General features: G+C 45.6%; 1 protein-coding gene across 1 annotated transcript in view; it reads right to left on the bottom strand.

The window, feature by feature from the left end:
- The window catches only part of LOC129825732 (alpha-1,6-mannosylglycoprotein 6-beta-N-acetylglucosaminyltransferase B-like), an 83,785-nt gene that overhangs the window by 14,683 nt on the left and 43,726 nt on the right, over window positions 1-25,376 (bottom strand). Inside the window, exons 9-11 of the mRNA XM_055885906.1 lie at window positions 10,957-11,088; window positions 3,683-3,816; window positions 884-1,014 (exon numbers count right to left, since the gene is read on the bottom strand). Coding sequence (XP_055741881.1) covers window positions 884-1,014; window positions 3,683-3,816; window positions 10,957-11,088 — 397 coding nt within the window. The remainder of the gene's footprint in view (window positions 1-883; window positions 1,015-3,682; window positions 3,817-10,956; window positions 11,089-25,376) is intronic.

The raw sequence follows: 25,376 nt of genomic DNA on the forward strand, positions 1-25,376 counted from the left end.
GTCCGGAGCTGCCCCTTAGTTCAGTGGGGTTAATGTGGAGGGGGGTCATTTGGAGGAAGCTAAGGAGGCGGTTAGTGACTGTGGTGGGGTGGGGACCACGACCAGTGCCGGAGCCGCCACCGTGGAAGGATGCCCACCCAGACCCTCCCCTAGACTGTGTAATGGTGCGCCCGGAGTTCGCACCTTAAGGGGGGGGTTATGTCACGCCCTGGCCTTAGTATTATTTGTTTTCTTTATTATTTTAGTTAGGTCAGGGTGTGACATGGGGAATGTTTGTGTTTTATAGGTTTTGGGTGGTTATATGGTAAAGGGGGTGTTGGGTGTAGTGTATGGGTTTGTGTTGAGTGCATGTGTCTAGCTGTGTCTATGTTGGTGTAGTTGTCTAGGAGAGTCTATGGTTACCTGAATGGGTTCCCAATTAGAGACAGCTGATTTCTGTTGTCTCTGATTGGGAGCCATATTTAGGGTAGCCATGGGCTTTCATTTGATGTGGGTAATTGTCTATGTTATACGTTTGTAGCCTGTATGTGCACTTCGTTCTTAGCTTCACGATCGTTTTCTTGTTTTGTTTAGTGTGTAAGTGTTTTTGTTTCGTTTTGCCTTCGTCATTAAATAAATGAAGATGGCTTATTTTCCTCATGCTGCGTGTTGGTCCGTCTCTCCTCCACACGATCGTGACAGTTGTAAATATGTTGAGAAGCCACCTCAACTGGACTGCACATCTTAGTAGGAAAAAAGTCACTTGTTGATATCTTGTAGACAGGAGCAGGTGATATGCCCATTGGGGTGTCAGTCAAATGCACTCTCAGCAATATGGTTTTCTTTAGAGGTTCTACACCACATTAGTGGTGTAGAAATTGAACATTAATATCCATATGATCACCTTCCACATGCTGGCCTCTTTGCCGTACACCACTGCCATGCTGTCCACCTTGTTCCTCTGGATGCTCACTCTCTCTGTGTCGTTCAGCTCCTCAGCCACAAAACCCATGAAGGAGTTGTCTGGAGTGTGTGCTGTAAGGGACGAACACAGCAAAGTGTCAAGCTCAATAAGTCAAAGTCAATGTAACGACGTGCTCTGAGAGTCGAGAAGCAAGTACATGGAGTGAGTGTTTTAATAAAATAAACAAAACATAATACAAAACAAGAAACACTAACAGCACACATACATGAAATAGAAACCATGACGCCTGGGGAAGGAACCAAAGAGAGTGACATACAGTTGACGTCGGAAGTCTACATAAACTTAGGTTGGGGTCATTAAAACTCGTTTTTCAAACACTCCACAAATTTCTTGTTAAACAAACTATATTTTTGGCAAGTCAGTTAGGACATCTACTTTGCACATGACACAAGTCATTTTTCCAACAATTGTTACAGACAGATTATTTCACTGTATCACAATTCCAGTGGGTCAGAGGTTTACATACACTAAGTTGACTGTGCCTTTAAACAGCTTGGAAAACTCCAGAAAATGTAATGGATTTAGAAGCTACTGATAGGTTAATTGACATAATTTGAGTAAATTGGAGATGTACCCGTGGATGTATTTCAAGGTTTACCTTCAAACTCAGTGCCTGTTTGCTTGACATCATGGGAAAATCAAAAGAACTCACACCAAAAAATTGTAGACCTCCACAATTCTGGTTCATCCTTGGGAGCAATTTCCAAACGCCTGAAGGTACCACGTTCATCTGGGCAAACAATTGTACGCAAGTATTAACACCATGGGACCACGCAGCCGTTACATCACTTAGGAAGGAGACGCGTTCTGTCTCCTAGAGATGAACGTACTTTGGTGCGAAAAGTGCAAATCAATCCCAGAACAACAGCAAAGGACCTTGTGAAGATGCTGGAGGAAACAGGTACAAAAGTATCTATATCCACAGTAAAACGAGTCCTATATTGACATAACCTGAAAGGCCGCTCAGCAAGGAAGAAGTCACTGCTCCAAAACCGCCATTAAAAAGCCAGACTACGGTTTGCAACTGCACATGGGGACAAAGATCGTACTTTTTGGAAAAATGTGCTCTGGTCTGATGAAACAAAAATAGAACTGTTTGGCCATAATGACCATCGTTATGTTTGGAGGAAAAAGGGGGAGGTTTGCAAGCTGAAGAACACCATCCCAACCGTGAAGCACGGGGGTGGCAGCATCATGTTGTGGGGGTGCTTTGCTGCAGGAGGGACTGGTGCACTTCACAAAATAGATGGCATCACGAGGCAGGAAAATTATGTGGATATATTAAAGCAACATCTCAAGACATCAGTCAGGAAGTTAAAGCTTGGTCACAAATGGGTCTTCCAAATGTACAATGACCCCAAGCATACTTCCAAAGTTGTGGCAAAATGGCTTCAGGACAACAAAGCCAAGGTATTGGAGGGGACATCACAAAGGCCTGACCTCAGTCCTATATAAAATGTGTGGGCAGAACTGAAAAAGCGTGTGCGAGCAAGGAGGCCTACAAACCTGACTCAGTTATACCAGCTCTGTCAGGAGGAATGGGCCAAAATTCACCCAACTTATTGTGGAAGGCTTGTGGAAGGCTACCTGAAAAGTTTGACCCAAGTTAAACAATTTCAAGGCAGTACACTCAATTAGTATTTGGTAGCATGTAAACTTCTGACCCACTGGGAATGTGATGAAAGAAATGAAAGCTGAAATAAATAATTCTCTCTACTATTATTCTGACATTTCAGATTCTTAAAATAAAGTGGTGATCCTAACTGATCTAAGACAGGGAAAATTTACTAGGATTAAATGTCAGGAATTGTGAAAAACTGAGTTTAAATGTATGTAAACTTCCGACTTCAACTGTATAAAGGGCAGGTAATCAAGGAAGTGATGGAGTCCAGGTGAGTCTGAAGACCCGCAGGTGCGCGTAACGATGGTGACAGGTGTGCGCCATAATGAGCAGCCTGGTGACCTAGAGGCCGGAAAGGGAGCACACGTGACAGTCAAACACTAAACTAAATATTGACATTCAGTTTCAGATGAAAGTCAGCAGCATGTTGAGTAAGTTGTAGGAATAAAGAGACAGTGGTTAAAGGAATTGATTGGGCCAGCTGGGACCACATCACCTAAGAGAAGGACAGTGGTCACTCCATAAACCAGGAAACAAAGCAAGGCCTGAGTATTCCCAGTAAACATGAAAAACAAAAAAGCCATGAGAATCATATATATATATATAAAATGTGTTCCTATTTCAAACCCAATATGAGTGGGGCTTGCAATTACAATGTGTATTTCCAAAACAGCAGTACTTCCACAGAAGCTATGCTCACTGAGTTAATTGGAAGAGCACAAACACAGCTGAAGTCTCCTCTCCTTCCACTGATCCCAGCTGGATGGCTGAGCTCTGCGTGCGTGCCAGTGAGAGCCTATGGTGCTAAGTTCTAGTGTCTAGCTCTAGGCATCTGGTTGGCCACAACTGCTGTTACCCTTCCAGGCTCCTCCTCTTCTCTCTGCCCCTGAGCTTCCACTGTGAGAGGCCAGAGGCCTACACAAGCGCCCCACAACATCTGTGCCCACACACACACTCCAAAAGCCAAACCTCCACTAAAATCCCTATTACCCTTTCCCACTTTCTTTCTTTCTGAGGTTGATACCTGATAAACAAGCGCAACCCCATTCCCCTCACATCCAGTGTCAGAAGAGAGATTATGCTCAGAGTTCACTCACGGAACATGGTCATGTACTGCCTGCAGTTTAGGTTCCAGTAGCCCCAGTTGGTCCTGTAGCCGTGCAGGGTGGCGTAGTCCTCATGGTTGTATGCCGGCTCTGTGCCAAATGTGTCAATCACACGGATGTGGCACCTGAGAGACAGAGGAAAGAGATGTGTGAATGAATGGGTTCTGTATGTCAAAATAGCAGAACATAGATAGACATTGCCTACTGTTACGATGATAGAATATTTATCTGGTAAAAGCCCATGTCTAACAAGCAGTGGTATGGGAACCAAGCCCAGGAGACTTGAACCGTAAAGCAGTCAAAGGTGATGGATGTCACCGTGCCTCTCCTCTCCGTCAGTGTGCTGGGCTCAGCCTGCCCTCCAGGTGGGGGGAAATTGACTTTAAATCACACGCTGCTAGGCCACTACACACCACAGGGGAGATAAATGGAGAGCTCTTACTCACAGCAATGTAACCACGTCCAGACACCGAAAGGATACCTCCCTTCTTTGGTGGGTCTCTGACATTGCTGGGGCATAATGTGTGAGGGGCTGCTTCCTAATAGTCGGAAAAGGCTTCCTTTCCTTGTGTGACCACTTACTGTACCTGCTCCAGCCATTATCATGTGGTCATCCTCCCCTATTAAGGTGCCACCAACCTCCTGTGTTGTGCAATGGATGAAGATACTCCAAACTGTTAATATTTTTATAATCCATCAGATAATGACTGAATTATAGCATATAAAACATTTTACGGACAAATAATGAATCGAGTTCAGGGATTTTGGTGGGAATTCAGGTTTTCAATTTACTTTTATATATTTTTTACAATGTACTCATATTTTGAGTTAAATAGAGAAACATATGTACCTATTTGTATATATACACTGAACAAAAATATAAACGCAACATGCAACAATTTCAAAGATTTGACTGAGTTACAGTTCATATAAAGAAATCAGTCAATTGAAATAAATTCATTAGGCCCTAATCTATGGATTTCACATGACTGGGAATACAGATATGAATCTGTTGGTCACAGATACCTTAAAAAAGGTAGGGGCGTGGATCAGAAAACCAGCATTTGCCTCATGCAGCGCGACACATCTCCTTCACATAGAGTTGATCAGGCTGTTGATTGTGGCCTGTGGAATGTTGTCCCACTCCTCTTCAACAGCTGGGGGAAGTTGCTGGATATTGGCGGGAACTGGAACACGCTGTTGTAGATATTGATCCAGAGCATCCCAAACATGCTCAATGGGTGACATGTCTGGTGAGTATGCAGGCCATGGAAGACCTCGGACATTTTCCAGGAAATGTGTAAAGATCCTTGTAACATGGGGCTGTGCATCATCATGCTGAAACATGAGAGGTGGATGAATGGCATGACAATGGGCCTCAGTATCTCGTCACGGTATCTCTGTCCATTCAAATTACTATCGATAAAATGTAATTGTGTTCTTTGTCCGTAGCTTATGCCTGCCCATACCATAACCCCACCGCCACCATGGGGCACTCTGTTCACAATGTTAAGATCAGCAAACCGCTCGCCCTCATAACGCCATACACGTGGTCTGCGGTTGTGAGGCCGATTGGGCGTACTGCCAAATTCTCAAAAATGACTTTGGAGGCGGCTTATGGTAGATAACATAAAAATGTATCTGGCAACAGCTCTGGTGGATATTCCTGCAGTCATTGCACGGTCCCAAAAACTTGAGACACCTACGGCATTGTGTTGTGTTACAAAACGGCACATTTTAGAGTGGCCTGTTATTGTCCCTAGCACAGGGTGCACCTGTGTAATGATCATGATATTTAATCAGCTTCTTGATATACCATAGCTGTCAGATGGATGGAGTATATTTGCAAAGGAAAAATGCTAACTAACAGGGATTTAAACAAATTTGTGCAAAACATTTCAGAGAAATAAGCTTTTTGTGCATATGGAAAATGTATGGGATCTTTAATTTCAGCTCATGAAACATTGGACCAACACTTTACATGTTGTGTTTATATTTTTCTTCAGTGTATGAATACATTAACATAAAGGTGAGGAACAGGGCTGCAACCACCAAACACCTGCTCTGTCCACCCTACCTGCACTCACCTGCTCTGTCTACCCTACCTGCACTCACCTGCTCTGTCTACCCTACCTGCACTCACCTGCTCTGTCTACCCTACCTGCACTCACCTGCTCTGTCTACCCTACCTGCACTCACTTGCTCTGTCCACCCTACCTGCACTCACCTGCTCTGTCTACCCTACCTGCACTCACCTGCTCTGTCTACCCTACCTGCACTCACCTGCTCTGTCTACCCTACCTGCACTCACCTGCTCTGTCTACCCTACCTGCACTCACCTGCTCTGTCTACCCTACCTTTACTCACCTGCTCTGTCCACCCTACCTGCACTCACCTGCTCTGTCTACCCTACCTGCACTCACCTGCTCTGTCTACCCTACCTGCACTCACTTGCTCTGTCCACCCTACCTGCACTCACCTGCTCTGTCTACCCTACCTGCACTCACTTGCTCTGTCCACCCTACCTGCACTCACTTGCTCTGTCTACCCTACCTGCACTCACCTGCTCTGTCCACCCTACCTGCACTCACCTGCTCTGTCCACCCTACCTGCACTCACTTGCTCTGTCCACCCTACCTGCACTCACTTGCTCTGTCCACCCTACCTGCACTCACTTGCTCTGTCCACCCTACCTGCACTCACTTGCTCTGTCCACCCTACCTGCACTCACTTGCTCTGTCCACCCTACCTGCACTCACTTGCTCTGTCCACCCTACCTGCACTCACTTGCTCTGTCCACCCTACCTGCACTCACTTGCTCTGTCCACCCTACCTGCACTCACTTGCTCTGTCCACCCTACCTGCACTCACTTGCTCTGTCCACCCTACCTGCACTCACTTGCTCTGTCCACCCTACCTGCACTCACTTGCTCTGTCCACCCTACCTGCACTCACTTGCTCTGTCTACCCTACCTGCACTCACTTGCTCTGTCTACCCTACCTGCACTCATTTGCTCTGTCCACCCTACCTGCACTCACCTGCTCTGTCTACCCGAGCTGCACTCACCTGCTCTGTCTACCCTACCTGCACTCACTTGCTCTGTCTACCCTACCTGCACTCACTTGCTCTGTCTACCCTACCTGCACTCACTTGCTCTGTCTACCCTACCTGCACTCACCTGCTCTGTCTACCCTACCTGCACTCACCTGCTCTGTCTACCCTACCTGCACTCACCTGCTCTGTCTACCCTACCTGCACTCACCTGCTCTGTCTACCCTACCTGCACTCACCTGCCCCCTCCTACCCTACCTGCACTCACCTGCTCTGTCTACCCTACCTGCACTCACCTGCTCTGTCTACCCTACCTGCACTCACCTGCTCTGTCTACCCTACCTGCACTCACTTGCTCTGTCTACCCTACCTGCACCCACTTGCTCTGTCTACCCTACCTGCACTCACTTGCTCTGTCTACCTTACCTGCACTCACTTGCTACCCTACCTGCACTCACTTGCTCTGTCTACCCTACCTGCACTCACCTGCTCTGTCTACCCTACCTGCACTCACCTGCTCTGTCTACCCTACCTGCACTCACCTGCTCTGTCTACCCTACCTGCACTCACCTGCTCTGTCTACCCTACCTGCACTCACCTGCTCTGTCTACCCTACCTGCACTCACCTGCTCTGTCTACCCTACCTGCACTCACCTTCTCTGTCCACCCTACCTGCTCTGTCTACCCTACCTGCGCTGTCTAGACTGTCTCATTAATAACGGTTGTTGTCACATTCTCTTGCATAATTCAGCAAGTGTGTCAATAGCACGATACCCTCGGATAAAAGGGTATCAACACGATTACACCTATCTAAACATACTTTACATTGTTTGCGAGATCAGACATAATATCACTATAATCCGAGTTCATTTTCGGAAATTGCTTTCATTTCAGCACATGTAGTTTGTAAACATTTCAACTGTATTAAATTATTACTTTATTCAATTCCACAAAAAATTGTACACCTATCAAAATAAAGTTATCCTCTCTTTCTTGTGATGTAAGTGTCGAGACGATACATTCAATTCCAGACGACGCTTTCGTGTTCTTCTCGATTCAACTAACAGCCACTGTATCCCATTGAGCCCATTTCAACCATTACCGGGGTGTGTTTGACAGGTCTTTACAAACATTTCCGTTGTCGTAACATTAGCGGGGGGGAAATGACAGGTGCAAGCAAGAGTATGAAGAGTCACAAAAAGCAATCAGTCTACGGAGATTTAAGTGACAAGTGGATTTTGCACCCCTCAAACACAGGAAATAGATGGCTGGAAAAAACAGATCCTCAGATGGGTGGGGCATGCGCTTCGCTACTTTAGATTAGATGAAAAGGAAGGACAGGGAAAGAAAGGACAAGGAAAGGAAGAGGAAGGATAGGAAAAGGAAGAGGAAGGATAGGAAGAGGACGGACAGGGAAAGGAAGAGGACGGACAGGGAAAGGAAGAGGACGGACAGGGAAAGGAAGAGGACGGACAGGGAAAGGAAGAGGACGGACATGGAAAGGAAGAGGACGGACAGGGAAAGGAAGAGGAAGGATAGGGAAAGGAAGAGGAAGGATAGGGAAAGGAAGAGGAAGGATAGGGAAAAGAATAGGAAGGATAGGGAAAGGAAGAGGAAGGATAGGGAAAGGAAGAGGAAGGATAGGGAAAGGAAGAGGAAGGATAGGGAAAGGAAGAGGAAGGATAGGGAAAGGAAGAGGAAGGATAGGGAAAGGAAGAGGAAGGATAAGGAAAGGAAGAGGAAGGATAGGGAAAGGAAGAGGAAGGATAGGGAAAGCAAGAGGAAGGATAGGGAAAAGAAGAGGAAGGATAGGGAAAAGAGGACGGATAGGGAAAGGAAGAGGAAGGATAGGGAAAAGAAGAGGAAGGATAGGGAAAAGAGGAAGGATAGGGAAAGGAAGAGGAAGGATAGGGAAAGGAAGAGGAAGGATAGGGAAAGGAAGAGGAAGGATAGGGAAAGGAAGAGGAAGGATAGGGAAAGGAAGAGGAAGGATAGGGAAAGGAAGGATAAGGAAAGGAAGAGGAAGGATAAGGAAAGGAAGAGGAAGGATATGGAAAGGAAGAGGAAGGATAAGGAAAGGAAGAGGAAGGATAGGGAAAGGAAGGATAGGGAAAGGAAGAGGAAGGATAGGGAAAGGAAGAGGCAGGATAGGGAAAGGAAGAGGAAGGATAGGGAAAAGAAGAGGAAGGATAGGGAAAAGAGGAAGGATAGGGAAAGGAAGAAGAAGGATAGGGAAAGGAAGAATACTGAGAGGGTGAGTCGAGCATGGAGCATTGTTTTATCTCCCAGCTTCATCAGCTCTGCATATCCAGGCTGAAGGAATCAAGGGATCTTATCAGATCTGGTTGATTTCTCAGTCCTGCATCTCTAAGCAGTCTGGGGTCCTGCAGAGGAAATTAAAATATTAGCCTGCCAGACGGGGACAGTTGATACACATCGGCTAATCAAGTGACCTTGAGTGAGCTTCATTGCGTGATCGCAAACAATAGTGTGTGCACTACAAATATTGTGCTGTGTTTGCATGTCTCTGTCACAGAAGGCTGCTGAGGGGAGAACGGCTCATAATAATGGCCGGGAAAAGGAGCAGATGGTTAGCAGGTGTATGATGCCATTCCATGTGTTTGATGTATTTGATACCATTCCACTCATTCCGCTCCAGTCATTACCATGAGCCCGTCCTCCCCAGTTAAGGTGCCACCAATCTCATGTGGTCTCTATAATAACATTAGTGTGTTGTGTGTGGGCGCGAGATAGGGTAGGGCGGTACACAGATTTGCACACCTTCATACCGTTCCTGTACCCTACCGGGGCATACTGTATTACAGGCAGTGCACACAACGGGGCAAATTTTTTCCAAACGTACATTTGATCCAGGAGGGGATTGATTGTCTCTGCTGTAACCACGACATTTGATCTTGCGGGCTAGCCACTTAGCTACGAAGATAGCAAACCAAATGCATAGATGGAGCCCTGAGCTGGAGAAAATGTATTTGGCTCATCTTAGATAGTTAAAGGTAGACTGAGTGAAATTATGTTGCCACGAGCAGCATCGCAGATATTGCGATGAGCGAGATGCACGACTTCGCTTTCACACAGTCACACAAAGCATCTGTGCATGTGCACAGGTTCGCTTCCCAGTTTTGTAATGTGGTAGCCACAGGACAAAAAAAGAGGAGAAGTTGAGACTCACGCTTCAAAGCTCTTAGTTGTCGTGGAAATTGACCACTATGCTGTATTCTTTCTGCATCTATGACATATTAAAGTCTACCTTTAACTTATAGTTAGTTATAAGCAGTGGGGTAGCCTTCACTTAAAATTGTCCTGCAATAACTAGGACCAATAATTACATGTTTTATTTGCTTAGTCGACACTTTGCGGGCCTCGGGCAAATTCCTGTACATTGCAAAGTTCAAAATATATACAGAGAATTCAGGGGATTTAAGCGATGCCATGTCTCCACTGTGTTACTTAGCATTTCTATCAGTCAATCTGGGACTCATTATTTACCCAATTGATCGCTGTGTGGGCTGCTCTCATGCAGATTCCCCCTGGAAGCGGTATGGTGACTCACAGGGGACCAACCAGCTGACCAAATACCAGCCAATAAGGGCAGCAGCCCAATAGTTCAATGATTAACCAGCACAACAGAAATGTCAGCAACAAAGAAACACACAGACAGTTTAACTCACATCCTGGACAGGTCTGATCCTCCTACAGAAGGGAAGAGAGAAATCCATATCCTGATATGGTGCATAGTACATTCCATGCCTACACACAGTAAGCACACACCCACAAACACACATACAGTTGTGGTCAAATATTTTGGCACCCTTACACGATTCACTATTTCTTCTAAAATAAGTAGACACTTAAAAAACTTGTGGTGTTCACACATGTATTTCTTTATTTTATAACTGCACAGGACCAAGAAAGAAAAAATCTAAACTGAAATTGAGATTTTTCTCTTCAAGTAAAAAAAAAATGGCCTGGACTAAATTATAAAATATTCTAATTAATTTTGTTGGAGGCGAGTGATTCTCGTTTTTGTGTAATCTATCTCACCTGTGGTAAGTTGCAGGTGCCTACAGGGTAAAACTTGCCATTCAACCAGTTTTGAAAAGAGAAATCAGAACATTCTGCTCCATTGCACTGTATTGTAAAGTGCAAGGGTGCCAATATATTTGACTGCAACTGCATATAAAAACCCACTGACTTGTGCTTCCTCAGAGAGAGACCCATGTGCTGCCTCATTTGCTGCAGACCATGGTAGTCCGTGTAGATGAGGTCAAAGGGCAGAGGTCCTGTCAGGGGGCAGCTTCCTCTTCCAGGGGGGACCCCAAGAAACCTGCACACACAAGGCACACACGGAAGCCGGGCTTAGACACAGCAAACACGTCACAACACAACTTCATCACTGTACATACAGTACAAGTCAAAAGTTTGGACACACCTACTCATTCAAGGGTTTTTCTTTATTTTTACTATTTTCTCCATTGTAGTATAATAGTGAAGACATCACAACTATGAAATAACACATATGGAATCATGTAGTAACCAAACAAATTGTTAAACAAATCAAAATATATTTTATATTTGAGATTCTTCAAAGTAGCCACCCTTGGCCTTGATGACAGCTTTGCACACTCATGGCATGTGTTATTTCATAGGTTTGATGTCTTCACATTTATTCTACAATGTAGAAAATAGTAAAAAATAAAGAAAAACCCTTGAATGAGTAGGTGTGTCCAAACTTTTGACCGGTACTGTATATCCACTGTCAATATGAGAGGAATGTATATTAACAATCGACACGGAGAATAACAACAGACTTGGAAAATAAATACTACACATTGTCCAGTTCCCTATAATGTAAGTAAGAATGTATATCCACACAATGAAGGGAACAAGACACAGTAAAAAGCAGCGGACATACTCTGCTCCTGTAAAAAGCAGCGGACATACTCTGCTCCTGTAAAAAGCAGCGGACACACTATGCTGCTGTAAAAAGCAGCGGACACACTATGCTGCTGTAAAAAGCAGGGGACACACTCTGCTGCTGTAAAAAGCAGCGGACACACTATGCTGCTGTAAAAAGCAGGGGACACACTCTGCTCCTGTAAAAAGCAGCGGACACACTCTGCTCCTGTAAAAAGCAGCGGACACACTCTGCTCCTGTAAAAAGCAGCGGACACACTCTGCTCCTGTAAAAAGCAGCGGACACACTCTGCTCCTGTAAAAAGCAGCGGACACACTCTGCTCCTGTAAAAAGCAGCGGACACACTCTGCTCCTGTAAAAAGCAGCGGACACACTCTGCTCCTGTAAAAAGCAGCGGACACACTCTGCTCCTGTAAAAAGCAGCGGACACACTCTGCTCCTGTAAAAAGCAGCGGACACACTCTGCTCCTGTAAAAAGCAGCGGACACACTCTGCTCCTGTAAAAAGCAGCGGACACACTCTGCTCCTGTAAAAAGCAGCGGACACACTCTGCTCCTGTAAAAAGCAGCGGACACACTCTGCTCCTGTAAAAAGCAGCGGACACACTCTGCTCCTGTAAAAAGCAGCGGACACACTCTGCTCCTGTAAAAAGCAGCGGACACACTCTGCTCCTGTAAAAAGCAGCGGACACACTCTGCTCCTGTAAAAAGCAGCGGACACACTCTGCTCCTGTAAAAAGCAGCGGACACACTCTGCTCCTGTAAAAAGCAGCGGACACACTCTGCTCCTGTAAAAAGCAGCGGACACACTCTGCTCCTGTAAAAAGCAGCGGACACACTCTGCTCCTGTAAAAAGCAGCGGACACACTCTGCTCCTGTAAAAAGCAGCGGACACACTCTGCTCCTGTAAAAAGCAGCGGACACACTCTGCTCCTGTAAAAAGCAGCGGACACACTCTGCTCCTGTACAAAGCAGCGGACACACTCTGCTCCTGTACAAAGCAGCGGACACACTCTGCTCCTGTACAAAGCAGCGGACACACTCTGCTCCTGTACAAAGCAGCGGACACACTCTGCTCCTGTACAAAGCAGCGGACACACTCTGCTCCTGTACAAAGCAGCGGACACACTCTGCTCCTGTAAAAAGCAGCGGACACACTCTGCTCCTGTAAAAAGCAGCGGACACACTCTGCTCCTGTACAAAGCAGCGGACACACTCTGCTGCTGTAAAAAGCAGCGGACACACTATGCTGCTGTAAAAAGCAGCGGACACACTATGCTGCTGTAAAAAGCAGCGGACACACTCTGCTCCTGTAAAAAGCAGGGGACACACTCTGCTGCTGTAAAAAGCAGGGGACATACTCTGCTGCTGTAAAAAGCAGGGGACATACTCTGCTCCTGTAAAAAGCAGCGGACATACTCTGCTCCTGTAAAAAGCAGCGGACATACTCTGCTCCTGTAAAAAGCAGCGGACATACTCTGCTCCTGTAAAAAGCAGCGGACATACTCTGCTCCTGTAAAAAGCAGCGGACATACTCTGCTCCTGTAAAAAGCAGCGGACATACTCTGCTCCTGTAAAAAGCAGCGGACATACTCTGCTCCTGTAAAAAGCAGCGGACATACTCTGCTCCTGTAAAAAGCAGCGGACATACTCTGCTCCTGTAAAAAGCAGCGGACATACTCTGCTCCTGTAAAAAGCAGCGGACATACTCTGCTCCTGTAAAAAGCAGCGGACATACTCTGCTCCTGTAAAAAGCAGCGGACATACTCTGCTCCTGTAAAAAGCAGCGGACATACTCTGCTCCTGTAAAAAGCAGCGGACATACTCTGCTCCTGTAAAAAGCAGCGGACATACTCTGCTCCTGTAAAAAGCAGCGGACATACTCTGCTCCTGTAAAAAGCAGCGGACATACTCTGCTCCTGTAAAAAGCAGCGGACATACTCTGCTCCTGTAAAAAGCAGCGGACATACTCTGCTCCTGTAAAAAGCAGCGGACATACTCTGCTCCTGTAAAAAGCAGCGGACATACTCTGCTCCTGTAAAAAGCAGCGGACATACTCTGCTCCTGTAAAAAGCAGCGGACATACTCTGCTCCTGTAAAAAGCAGCGGACATACTCTGCTCCTGTAAAAAGCAGCGGACATACTCTGCTCCTGTAAAAAGCAGCGGACATACTCTGCTCCTGTAAAAAGCAGCGGACATACTCTGCTCCTGTAAAAAGCAGCGGACATACTCTGCTCCTGTAAAAAGCAGCGGACATACTCTGCTCCTGTAAAAAGCAGCGGACATACTCTGCTCCTGTAAAAAGCAGCGGACATACTCTGCTCCTTTAAAAAGCAGCGGACATACTCTGCTCCTGTAAAAAGCAGCGGACATACTCTGCTCCTGTAAAAAGCAGCGGACATACTCTGCTCCTGTAAAAAGCTGCGGACATACTCTGCTCCTGTAAAAAGCAGCGGACATACTCTGCTCCTGTAAAAAGCAGCGGACATACTCTGCTCCTGTAAAAAGCAGCGGACATACTCTGCTCCTGTAAAAAGCGGCGGACATACTCTGCTCCTGTAAAAAGCGGCGGACATACTCTGCTCCTGTAAAAAGCGGCGGACATACTCTGCTCCTGTAAAAAGCGGCGGACATACTCTGCTCCTGTAAAAAGCGGCGGACATACTCTGCTCCTGTAAAAAGCGGCGGACATACTCTGCTCCTGTAAAAAGCGGCGGACATACTCTGCTCCTGTAAAAAGCAGCGGACATACTCTGCTCCTGTAAAAAGCAGCGGACATACTCTGCTCCTGTAAAAAGCAGCGGACATACTCTGCTCCTGTAAAAAGCAGCGGACATACTCTGCTGCTGTAAAAAGCAGCGGACATACTCTGCTGCTGTAAAAAGCAGCGGACATACTCTGCTGCTGTAAAAAGCAGGGGACATACTCTGCTCCTGTAAAAAGCAGGGGACATACTCTGCTCCTGTAAAAAGCAGCGGACATACTCTGCTCCTGTAAAAAGCAGCGGACATACTCTGCTCCTGTAAAAAGCAGCGGACATACTCTGCTCCTGTAAAAAGCAGCGGACATACTCTGCTCCTGTAAAAAGCAGCGGACATACTCTGCTCCTGTAAAAAGCAGCGGACATACTCTGCTCCTGTAAAAAGCAGCGGACATACTCTGCTCCTGTAAAAAGCAGCGGACATACTCTGCTCCTGTAAAAAGCAGCGGACATACTCTGCTCCTGTAAAAAGCAGCGGACATACTCTGCTCCTGTAAAAAGCAGCGGACATACTCTGCTCCTGTAAAAAGCAGCGGACATACTCTTCTCCTGTAAAAAGCAGCGGACATACGCTGCTCCTATAAAAAGCAGCGGACATACTCTTCTCCTGTAAAAAGCAGCGGACATACTCTGCTCCTATAAAAAGCAGCGGACATACTATGCTGCTGTACAAAGCAGCGGACATACTATGCTGCTGTACAAAGCAGCGGACATACTCTGCTCCTATAAAAAGCAGCGGACATACTCTGCTCCTATAAAAAGCAGCGGACATACTATGCTGCTGTACAAAGCAGCGGACATACTATGCTGCTGTACAAAGCAGCGGACATACTCTGCTCCTATAAAAAGCAGCGGACATACTCTGCTCCTGTAAAAAGCAGCGGAGATACTCTGCTCCTATAAAAAGCAGCGGACATACTATGCTGCTGTACAAAGCAGCGGACATACTATGCTGCTGTACAAAGCAGCGGACATACTCTGCTCCTGTAAAAAGCAGCGGACATACTCTGCTCCTGTAAAAAGCAGCGGACATACTCTGCTCCTGTAAAAAGCAGCGGACATACTCTGCTCCTGTAAAAAGCAGCGGACATACTCTGCTCCTGTAAAAAGCAGCGGACATACTCTGCTCCTGTAAAAAGCAGCGGACATACTCTGCTCCTGTAAAAAGCAGCGGACATACTCTGCTCCTGTAAAAAGCAGCGGACATACTCTGCTCCTGTAAAAAGCAGCGGACATACTCTGCTCCTGTAAAAAGCAGCGGACATACTCTGCTCCTGTAAAAAGCAGCGGACATACTCTGCTCCTGTAAAAAGCAGCGGACATACTCTGCTCCTGTAAAAAGCAGCGGACATACTCTGCTCCTGTAAAAAGCAGCGGACATACTCTGCTCCTGTAAAAAGCAGCGGACATACTCTGCTCCTGTAAAAAGCAGCGGACATACTCTGCTCCTGTAAAAAGCAGCGGACATACTCTGCTCCTGTAAAAAGCAGCGGACATACTCTGCTCCTGTAAAAAGCAGCGGACATACTCTGCTCCTGTAAAAAGCAGCGGACATACTCTGCTCCTGTAAAAAGCAGCGGACTTACTCTGCTCCTGTAAAAAGCAGCGGACATACTCTGCTCCTGTAAAAAGCAGCGGACATACTCTGCTCCTGTAAAAAGCAGCGGACATACTCTGCTCCTGTAAAAAGCAGCGGACATACTCTGCTCCTGTAAAAAGCAGCGGACATACTCTGCTCCTGTAAAAAGCAGCGGACATACTCTGCTCCTGTAAAAAGCAGCGGACATACTCTGCTCCTGTAAAAAGCAGCGGACATACTCTGCTCCTGTAAAAAGCAGCGGACATACTCTGCTCCTGTAAAAAGCAGCGGACATACTCTGCTCCTGTAAAAAACAGCGGACATACTCTGCTCCTGTAAAAAGCAGCGGACATACTCTGCTCCTGTAAAAAGCAGCGGACATACTCTGCTGCTGTAAAAAGCAGCGGACATACTCTTCTCCTGTAAAAAGCAGCGGACATACTCTGCTCCTGTAAAAAGCAGCGGACATACTCTGCTCCTGTAAAAAGCAGCGGACATACTCTGCTCCTATAAAAAGCAGCGGACATACTCTGCTCCTGTAAAAAGCAGCGGACATACTATGCTGCTGTACAAAGCAGCGGACATACTATGCTGCTGTACAAAGCAGCGGACATACTCTGCTCCTATAAAAAGCAGCGGACATACTCTGCTCCTGTAAAAAGCAGCGGAGATACTCTGCTCCTATAAAAAGCAGCGGACATACTCTGCTCCTGTAAAAAGCAGCGGACATACTCTGCTCCTGTAAAAAGCAGCGGACATACTCTGCTCCTGTAAAAAGCAGCGGACATACTCTGCTCCTGTAAAAAGCAGCGGACATACTCTGCTCCTGTAAAAAGCAGCGGACATACTCTGCTCCTGTAAAAAGCAGCGGACATACTCTGCTCCTGTAAAAAGCAGCGGACATACTCTGCTCCTGTAAAAAGCAGCGGACATACTCTGCTCCTGTAAAAAGCAGCGGACATACTCTGCTCCTGTAAAAAGCAGCGGACATACTCTGCTCCTGTAAAAAGCAGCGGACATACTCTGCTCCTGTAAAAAGCAGCGGACATACTCTGCTCCTGTAAAAAGCAGCGGACATACTCTGCTCCTGTAAAAAGCAGCGGACATACTCTGCTCCTGTAAAAAGCAGCGGACATACTCTGCTCCTGTAAAAAGCAGCGGACATACTCTGCTCCTGTAAAAAGCAGCGGACATACTCTGCTCCTGTAAAAAGCAGCGGACATACTCTGCTCCTGTAAAAAGCAGCGGACATACTCTGCTCCTGTAAAAAGCAGCGGACATACTCTGCTCCTGTAAAAAGCAGCGGACATACTCTGCTCCTGTAAAAAGCAGCGGACATACTCTGCTCCTGTAAAAAGCAGCGGACATACTCTGCTCCTGTAAAAAACAGCGGACATACTCTGCTCCTGTAAAAAGCAGCGGACATACTCTGCTCCTGTAAAAAGCAGCGGACATACTCTGCTGCTGTAAAAAGCAGCGGACATACTCTTCTCCTGTAAAAAGCAGCGGACATACTCTGCTCCTGTAAAAAGCAGCGGACATACTCTGCTCCTGTAAAAAGCAGCGGACATACTCTGCTCCTATAAAAAGCAGCGGACATACTCTGCTCCTGTAAAAAGCAGCGGACATACTATGCTGCTGTACAAAGCAGCGGACATACTATGCTGCTGTACAAAGCAGCGGACATACTCTGCTCCTATAAAAAGCAGCGGACATACTCTGCTCCTGTAAAAAGCAGCGGAGATACTCTGCTCCTATAAAAAGCAGCGGACATACTCTGCTCCTGTAAAAAGCAGCGGACATACTCTGCTCCTATAAAAAGCAGCGGACATACTCTGCTCCTGTAAAAAGCAGCGGAGATACTCTGCTCCTATAAAAAGCAGCGGACATACTATGCTGCTGTACAAAGCAGCGGACATACTATGCTGCTGTACAAAGCAGCGGACATACTCTGCTCCTGTAAAAAGCAGCGGACATACTATGCTGCTGTAAAAAGCAGCAGACATACTCTGCTCCTGTAAAAAGCAGCGGCCATACTCTGCTCCTGTAAAAAGCAGCGGACATACTCTGATCCTGTAAAAAGCAGCGGACATACTATGCTGCTGTAAAAAGCAGCAGACATACTCTGCTCCTGTAAAAAGCAGCGGACATACTCTGCTCCTGTAAAAAGCAGCGGACATACTCTGCTCCTGTAAAAAGCAGCGGACATACTCTGCTCCTGTAAAAAGCAGCGGACATACTCTGCTCCTGTAAAAAGCAGCGGACATACTCTGCTCCTGTAAAAAGCAGCGGACATACTCTGCTCCTGTAAAAAGCTGCGGACATACTCTGCTCCTGTAAAAAGCAGCGGACATACTCTGCTCCTGTAAAAAGCAGCGGACATACTCTGCTCCTGTAAAAAGCAGCGGACATACTCTGCTCCTGTAAAAAGCAGCGGACATACTCTGCTCCTGTAAAAAGCAGCGGACATACTCTGCTCCTGTAAAAAGCAGCGGACATACTCTGCTCCTGTAAAAAGCAGCGGACATACTCTGCTCCTGTAAAAAGCAGCGGACATACTCTGCTCCTGTAAAAAGCAGCGGACATACTCTGCTCCTGTAAAAAGCAGCGGACATACTCTGCTCCTGTAAAAAGCAGCGGACATACTCTGCTCCTATAAAAAGCAGCGGACATACTCTGCTCCTATAAAAAGCAGCGGACATACTATGCTGCTGTACAAAGCAGCGGACATACTATGCTGCTGTACAAAGCAGCGGACATACTCTGCTCCTATAAAAAGCAGCGGACATACTCTGCTCCTGTAAAAAGCAGCGGAGATACTCTGCTCCTATAAAAAGCAGCGGACATACTATGCTGCTGTACAAAGCAGCGGACATACTATGCTGCTGTACAAAGCAGCGGACATACTCTGCTCCTGTAAAAAGCAGCGGACATACTATGCTGCTGTAAAAAGCAGCAGACATACTCTGCTCCTGTAAAAAGCAGTGGCCATACTCTGCTCCTGTAAAAAGCAGCGGACATACTCTGATCCTGTAAAAAGCAGCGGACATACTATGCTGCTGTAAAAAGCAGCAGACATACTCTGCTCCTGTAAAAAGCAGCGGACATACTCTGATCCTGTAAAAAGCAGCGGACATACTCTGATCCTGTAAAAAGCAGCGGACATACTATGCTGCTGTAAAAGGCAGGGGACATACTCTGTTGCTGTAAAAAGCTGAAATGCCTTAAGGGGGGTAATTCTAATGCTCTGAAATGGCCTGGAAGTTTCCATAAATGTTGTGTGCCATCTCCCAAGTGGTGTGTGTGAGAGAGAGAGATGGGGAGCCCCAGCCGTCAGAGCTCCCAGCTCTAGTCACATCAACTAAATGTTTCTGGTGTAAGGGGAATGATACCAGAAGTCTGATAGGTGGAGGTGCAGAAATGGGTCAGAGAATGTTCCTAATTCAGCCACTGCTTTGCCACTCGCTCTATGTGCAATTAGTAGAGAAATGAAAGAAAAGGTGTATGTGTTGCCGTGAGCAATAAAACAAGCAATGCATCTCAGCTCACCTCAAGAGGCCTAAGCTTTTTAGACTTTCTACACTAAAAACTGTATTATCATGAAAACAATAATTTGCTTGCCAAAATGCAAACAAACACATTTTAATTTATTTCCCTTTGTAAAACCTTCTCTACACCAGCCACCTGGCTCGGAAAAACACCTGTAGTCTTTGTAAAATGGCCAAAGGGATTTTAAATAAATGTTTCAAAACAGAGGGTGGACCCTGCCTGTTATTCACATATTCTGATGTCTGTCACAACAATATTACCTGACTCTCTCATATGAGTGACTCTCTCAATAACCATTGATGTTGTTGATTATTAAGCCATATCAGTGACCCACAATCACCTCAGAGAGATAACGGTAGGCAGGCTGTATGTATAGGGATATCTAAACACTTGATTTACCATCTCATTGCTGTCCGTAATACATTTACATTACATTTAAGTCATTTAGCAGACGCTCTTATCCAGAGCGACTTACAAATTGTAATGCATGGCTGAGTAGGGAGAAGCTTCCAAATGACACCCTGTGGAAGAGGTAGTGAGGTATTGGAATGAAAATGACAGCTATCTGCCTCCTATTCAGACTTTTATCTCTCTGGCTGTCAGAAATGCACACAGTTCTGCAGCTACCACTTATGCTAATGACCGTAACACCAACGAAATGGAGTCCAGGAAATTGGCCACTCGTTACAATTTCCAGAAATAGCTGGGGGAAAACAATAATGACAAAGTCTTGGTGTTCTCTGACTGACTGTGAAACAGTCTAAGTTTTGCTATTCAGCTTAGGAGCCTCAAATCAAGCACCACACAAACACTGACATTAGTCCAGGATACAAGGTAAACATGTTAATTGCAGGTCTTGATTAATTCCTCCGGATTCCACTTTAAAGTGGCTAGGTTTCCAATGTTGGAGTGCTCTTCAGATGCCGTGAGATTGCACTAGTCAGCAGCCAGAGTAATTGCTTCCCTTTGCTAGAGCCCAAGTTTCAGGAGGCTGTCAGACACAAAATGTCCCCTGCAATCAAACGGTTTTCAGCTAAATTATAAGATTTTTTGGTGATTGCACAGTAGACGGGAATATTGTCAACACATTGCCTTTTTAAAGGGAGATGGACAGCCTCTGTGGGAGAGGAAATATAATTGCAGGTGGAGACAGGGAGAGCAGTTTTCTAAATGACATGGTATAAGCAGAGGTAGAGATAATGGTAGCTAAAAGATGAGATGTTATCCACCTCAAAATTCAATGTAACTTATGTTTATACTATCAAACTAGTTGAGTTTGTTGAATAGTTGAATTTTACCCAGATCTGGTCAAAACAGCACAACATGTTTGTCAATAATGTGCATTCTGTAGACAAAATCTTGTTGATTACATATGAACCTGATTGCACAATTTCCAGGCTAAGTTGTATAGATCTATGTAGATGAAGGATGACAGTGTTTGGGTGGTTGATTTAGATGCGTTGCTGTGTGGTCTTCTGAATGTGTTCATGCTCACAGCTGTTCTAGCGGGGCTTTGCGATAACAGCAGAAAGGCTTAGACTGCTATTGTATAAACAGTGTGAGTAAAGAGACACAGTCAACACACACACACACACACACACACCTGCAAATAAAAGCTATCGATTTTGCTTTTGTTTGCTCAACTGATTTAGTCGGAATTGCAAACGGGTGGAAACAGGCACGGTAGAATGTTCCTCTGCAGTAGATTTGATAATGAGCAGAGAGTCTTTGTCAGCCGTCACTGCTTTAGACTAGAGCTTCATCAGTCAATTGTATAAAGGCTTACAAAAACAAAAAGGGGTCTTCACTCAAGAGTGGATTCAATTCTCTTTGCCTGCACCTCACTCAAGAATACATAGCACTAGTCAAGCCACTTGTATGGAGGTATGCCTGTGTGTGCATCCAAACAGCACCCAAACACAAGCCTTGTACACTTCACCTGACTGAAATGAATCTGATTGCAGTGTGGGCCTGTATAGTAACCCAAAGACCTACAGTAAAACCATACCCTGTGTCTGGCATTCAAATAACTCAACTTGGACAGTTTGCATTTTTGTCGGGTAGTGTCATGTTTTACTATTGGAAATGAACACGTCAGGCTTAATTTCAAGCATGACTGCTCCTAAATGGGGTGATTTGCCCCCACTGTGGTCTACTGTGGCAAACTTTCACTCCCAAAATGCCATTGGCATGCCTCACCCTTCTGTGTGTGTGTGTGTGTGTGTGTGTGTGTGTGTGTGTGTGTGTGTGTGTGTGTGTGTGTGTGTGTGTGTGTGTGTGTGTGTGTGTGTGTGTGTGTGTGTGTGTGTGTGTGTGTGTGTGTGTGTATAGAGGGATTTGCTCTGTATTTTATTAAGGACAGATACACTGTAGCAAAGTCAGCATGGTCAATCTAATACACCCCCACAAGGGAAGTGAAGGAGCTGCGAGACATTCTCTCACCTTGAAAAGCTAGAGAAGTAATTTAACCTCACCATGGCTCAAGCAGTGGCATACCTACCTTCCCTGGGGGCAACAGTAGATTTAACAATATACAGCTTTCTATTCTATTTTATGACACATGTAGTGTATCTGACAGCAACACACTGTTCTAAATACTGTGGCTTCACCTGTGTATAGTGCCTTGTGTCATGTACAAATCTTCCCTGCGTGAAAAAGTTCCCAATCATTCCGATTGTGACGTCATGTTGTAAAATTCCGTACAGCGTGAAAATGTTCCCAGTTTAAGAATTAAAAGGCTGAGCTCGTTCGAATGTCTATCTAACACACCCATGACACCTTGCAGCAGTTCAGACAGGTGGAACTCATTTAAACCACTAAAAAGTGGCATTTATAACCTTGAATATCACATGCTTCGTAAACAACAGGTGTGGACAACAGTGAAATGCTTACCTTCCCAACAACGCAGAGAGAAAGAAAATAGTGAAATAATAGAAAAGTAAATCACGTAACAATAAAAGTAATAATAAATACACAATGAGTGACAACTTGGCTATATACACAGTACCAGTACCGAGTCGATGTGCAGGGGTACGAGGTAATTGAAGTAGATATTTGAATAGAACTATGAATAAAAAACAGATAAACAGCAGCAGAAGCATATGTGATAAGTCAAGGTTCAATGCAGATAGTTAAATAGTTAAAGGTCTTACTCACATTGGCTACTGAGAGAGTGATCACACAGTCGTCCGGTACAGCTGGTGCTCTCATGCATGGTTCAGTGTTGTTTGCCTCGACGCAAGCATAGAAGGCATTTAGCTCGTCTGGTAGGCTCATGTCACAGAGCAGCTCGTGGCTGGGTTTCACTTTGTACTCCGTTATAGTTTGCAAGTCCTGCCACATCCGACAAGCATCAGAGCCTATTCGATCTGTTGTATTGACGCATTTCCTGCTTGATGGTTCATCGGAGGGCGTAGCGGGATTTCTCATAAGCGTCCGGATTAGTGTCCCGCTCCTTGAAAGCGGCAGCTCTAGCTTTTTGCACATGTTGCCTTTAATCCCTCTTCTGGTTGGGATATGTACCTACGTACATACGGTCACTGTGGGGACGTCATTGTGCACTTATTAATGAAGCCGGTGACTGATGTGGTAAATTTCTCAATGCCATCGGATAAATCCCGGAACATATTCCAGTCTGTGCTAGCAAAACAGTCCTGTAGTTTTGTGGTCGGTGAAGCGGCTGCTTCCATATTGAGCGCATCACTGGTACTTCCTGTTTGAGTTTTTATTTAAAGTATGAATCAGGAGGGTTGAATTATTGTCGGATTAGCCAAATGGGGGGTGAGGGAGAGCTTTGTATGTGTTTCTGTGTGTGGAGTAAAGGTGATCTAGAATTGTTTTGCCTCTAGTTGCACAAGTGACATGCTGGTAGAAATTAGGTAAGAGTGATTTCAGTTTTCCTGCATTAAAATCACTTGCCACTAGGAGCATCGTTTCTGGGTGAGCATTTTCTTGTTTGCTTATGGCCCTATACAGCTTGTTAAGTGTGGTCTTAATGCCAGCATTGGTTTGATGTGGTAAATATACAGCTACGAAAAATATAGGTGAAAACTCTCTTGCTAAATAGAGTTTACAGCTTATCATGAGGTATTCTTACTCATGCGAGCAGAATCCTTAATATTACAGATCGCCAACTGTTGTTAACGAAGCGACACGCGCCTCCCCCTTTGAGCTTACCCAACACTGCCGTTCTGTCCTGCCGATGCCTAGAACAAACAGCTAGATGTATATTGTCCATGTCCTAGTTCAGCCACAACTCAGAGAAAGACAGAATATTACAGTTCTTCAGGTCCCGTTGATAGTATAGTCTCGAACGGAACTCAACCAGTTTGTTCTCCAGTGATTGTACGTTCGTCAATAGAACGGAGGTACTGTATTTATTAGAACATATAAAACAATGATTTAAGGGATAGATCAGATAAAAGATGTGGTGTGATAATGTGAGAACAAATGTAAAATAATTGCAAAGTGCATTATGTGACTCCATGAGACAGTATTGCACACAAATACACTAAATCTGCTGTGTTCAGGGCTTTAATTGGATATATGCAAATCCCTGCAAACTTGGAGAGAACAGGGGGATTACATTTGCAGTTATGGAGCTGAAATTGAGCAGCAGTTGAAAAAAAAGCAACACATGCACGCACGTGCACACGAACAAACACACACACACACACACACCGAGTCTGACGCACACACTAGAGGAAAGACATCTGGGGCGGACTGTCCTGCTGTGAGTTCGGCAGGAGTGGGAGAGAGTAGGTGAAGAAAGGAGGAGGGAGGGAGAGAGAAGGAGCGGAAGAAGAGAGGAGGGAGGATGGATTGGCACCCCATGAGAAAAGAACCAGCTACATGCACCAGGCCATCTTGGTGTATCCCACTGAGTGGACTGGCCACCTGCACCGTGCTGCCAGATATCAGAGAGAGAACCTTATACTGTAGCTGAGCAGAAGTCTATCTCACAGAGAGGAGGAAGTCAGACGGTGAGGAGAATTGGCCGTGGCAGATGCCGTGCCACATTCACAGGAAGGAGGCCGGGGTGGGGCCATGGGGTGCAGAGGGCTCAGTGTGGAAGAAAAGAAACGGGCAGAGAGAGGGGAGTGGCAGCGTGGAGACCTGCTTGGCAGAGCAGAGCCAGGCATAGTAATGAGCCAGTTGAGAGAGTTGGGCATAAGAGACTGAGACGCTGCCTCCGTCAACAACAAAAGCACAGCTTCCTCTTAATGTGGAACACCCACTTGTTATGCTATTTCCGCACTTTTATTCACTGATTGCTTATTGTTAGTGTTGAATGTCGACCGCCCACTTTTTGGCTCTGTACAGTCAGCCCTGTGAGTCAAAACCTCAATGTGGAGAAGATTGAGTGGAGCTAGCAGACACTACTGTGAACTGTGTTTGGGCTCTTCTGCTCCATGTCTACTGCAGGATATATACAGTATACAACGGCTGTTCATATTTGGTCCTATTTTTCAAAATACAGGGTGTGTCCAATTAAATGTCACAATGTTCAAGTGGAACAAATCAAAGAGCAATGTTACAATGTAAACTTCGCAAAAAAAGAAACGTCCTCTCACTGTCAACTGCGTTCATTTTCAGCAAACTTAACATGTGTAAATATTTTTATGACCCTAACAAGACTCAACAACAGACATAAACTGAACAAGTTCCACAGACATGTGACTACCAGAAATTGAATAAGGTGTACCTGAACAAAGTGGGGGTAAAAATCAAAAGTAACTGTCAGTATTTGGTGTGGCCAGCAGCAGCATTAAGTACTGCAGTGCATCTCCTCCTCATGGACTGTACCAG

The sequence above is a fragment of the Salvelinus fontinalis genome, chromosome 2 (genome assembly GCF_029448725.1).
Source record: "Salvelinus fontinalis isolate EN_2023a chromosome 2, ASM2944872v1, whole genome shotgun sequence".
NCBI classification, from domain to species: Eukaryota; Metazoa; Chordata; class Actinopteri; order Salmoniformes; family Salmonidae; genus Salvelinus; species Salvelinus fontinalis.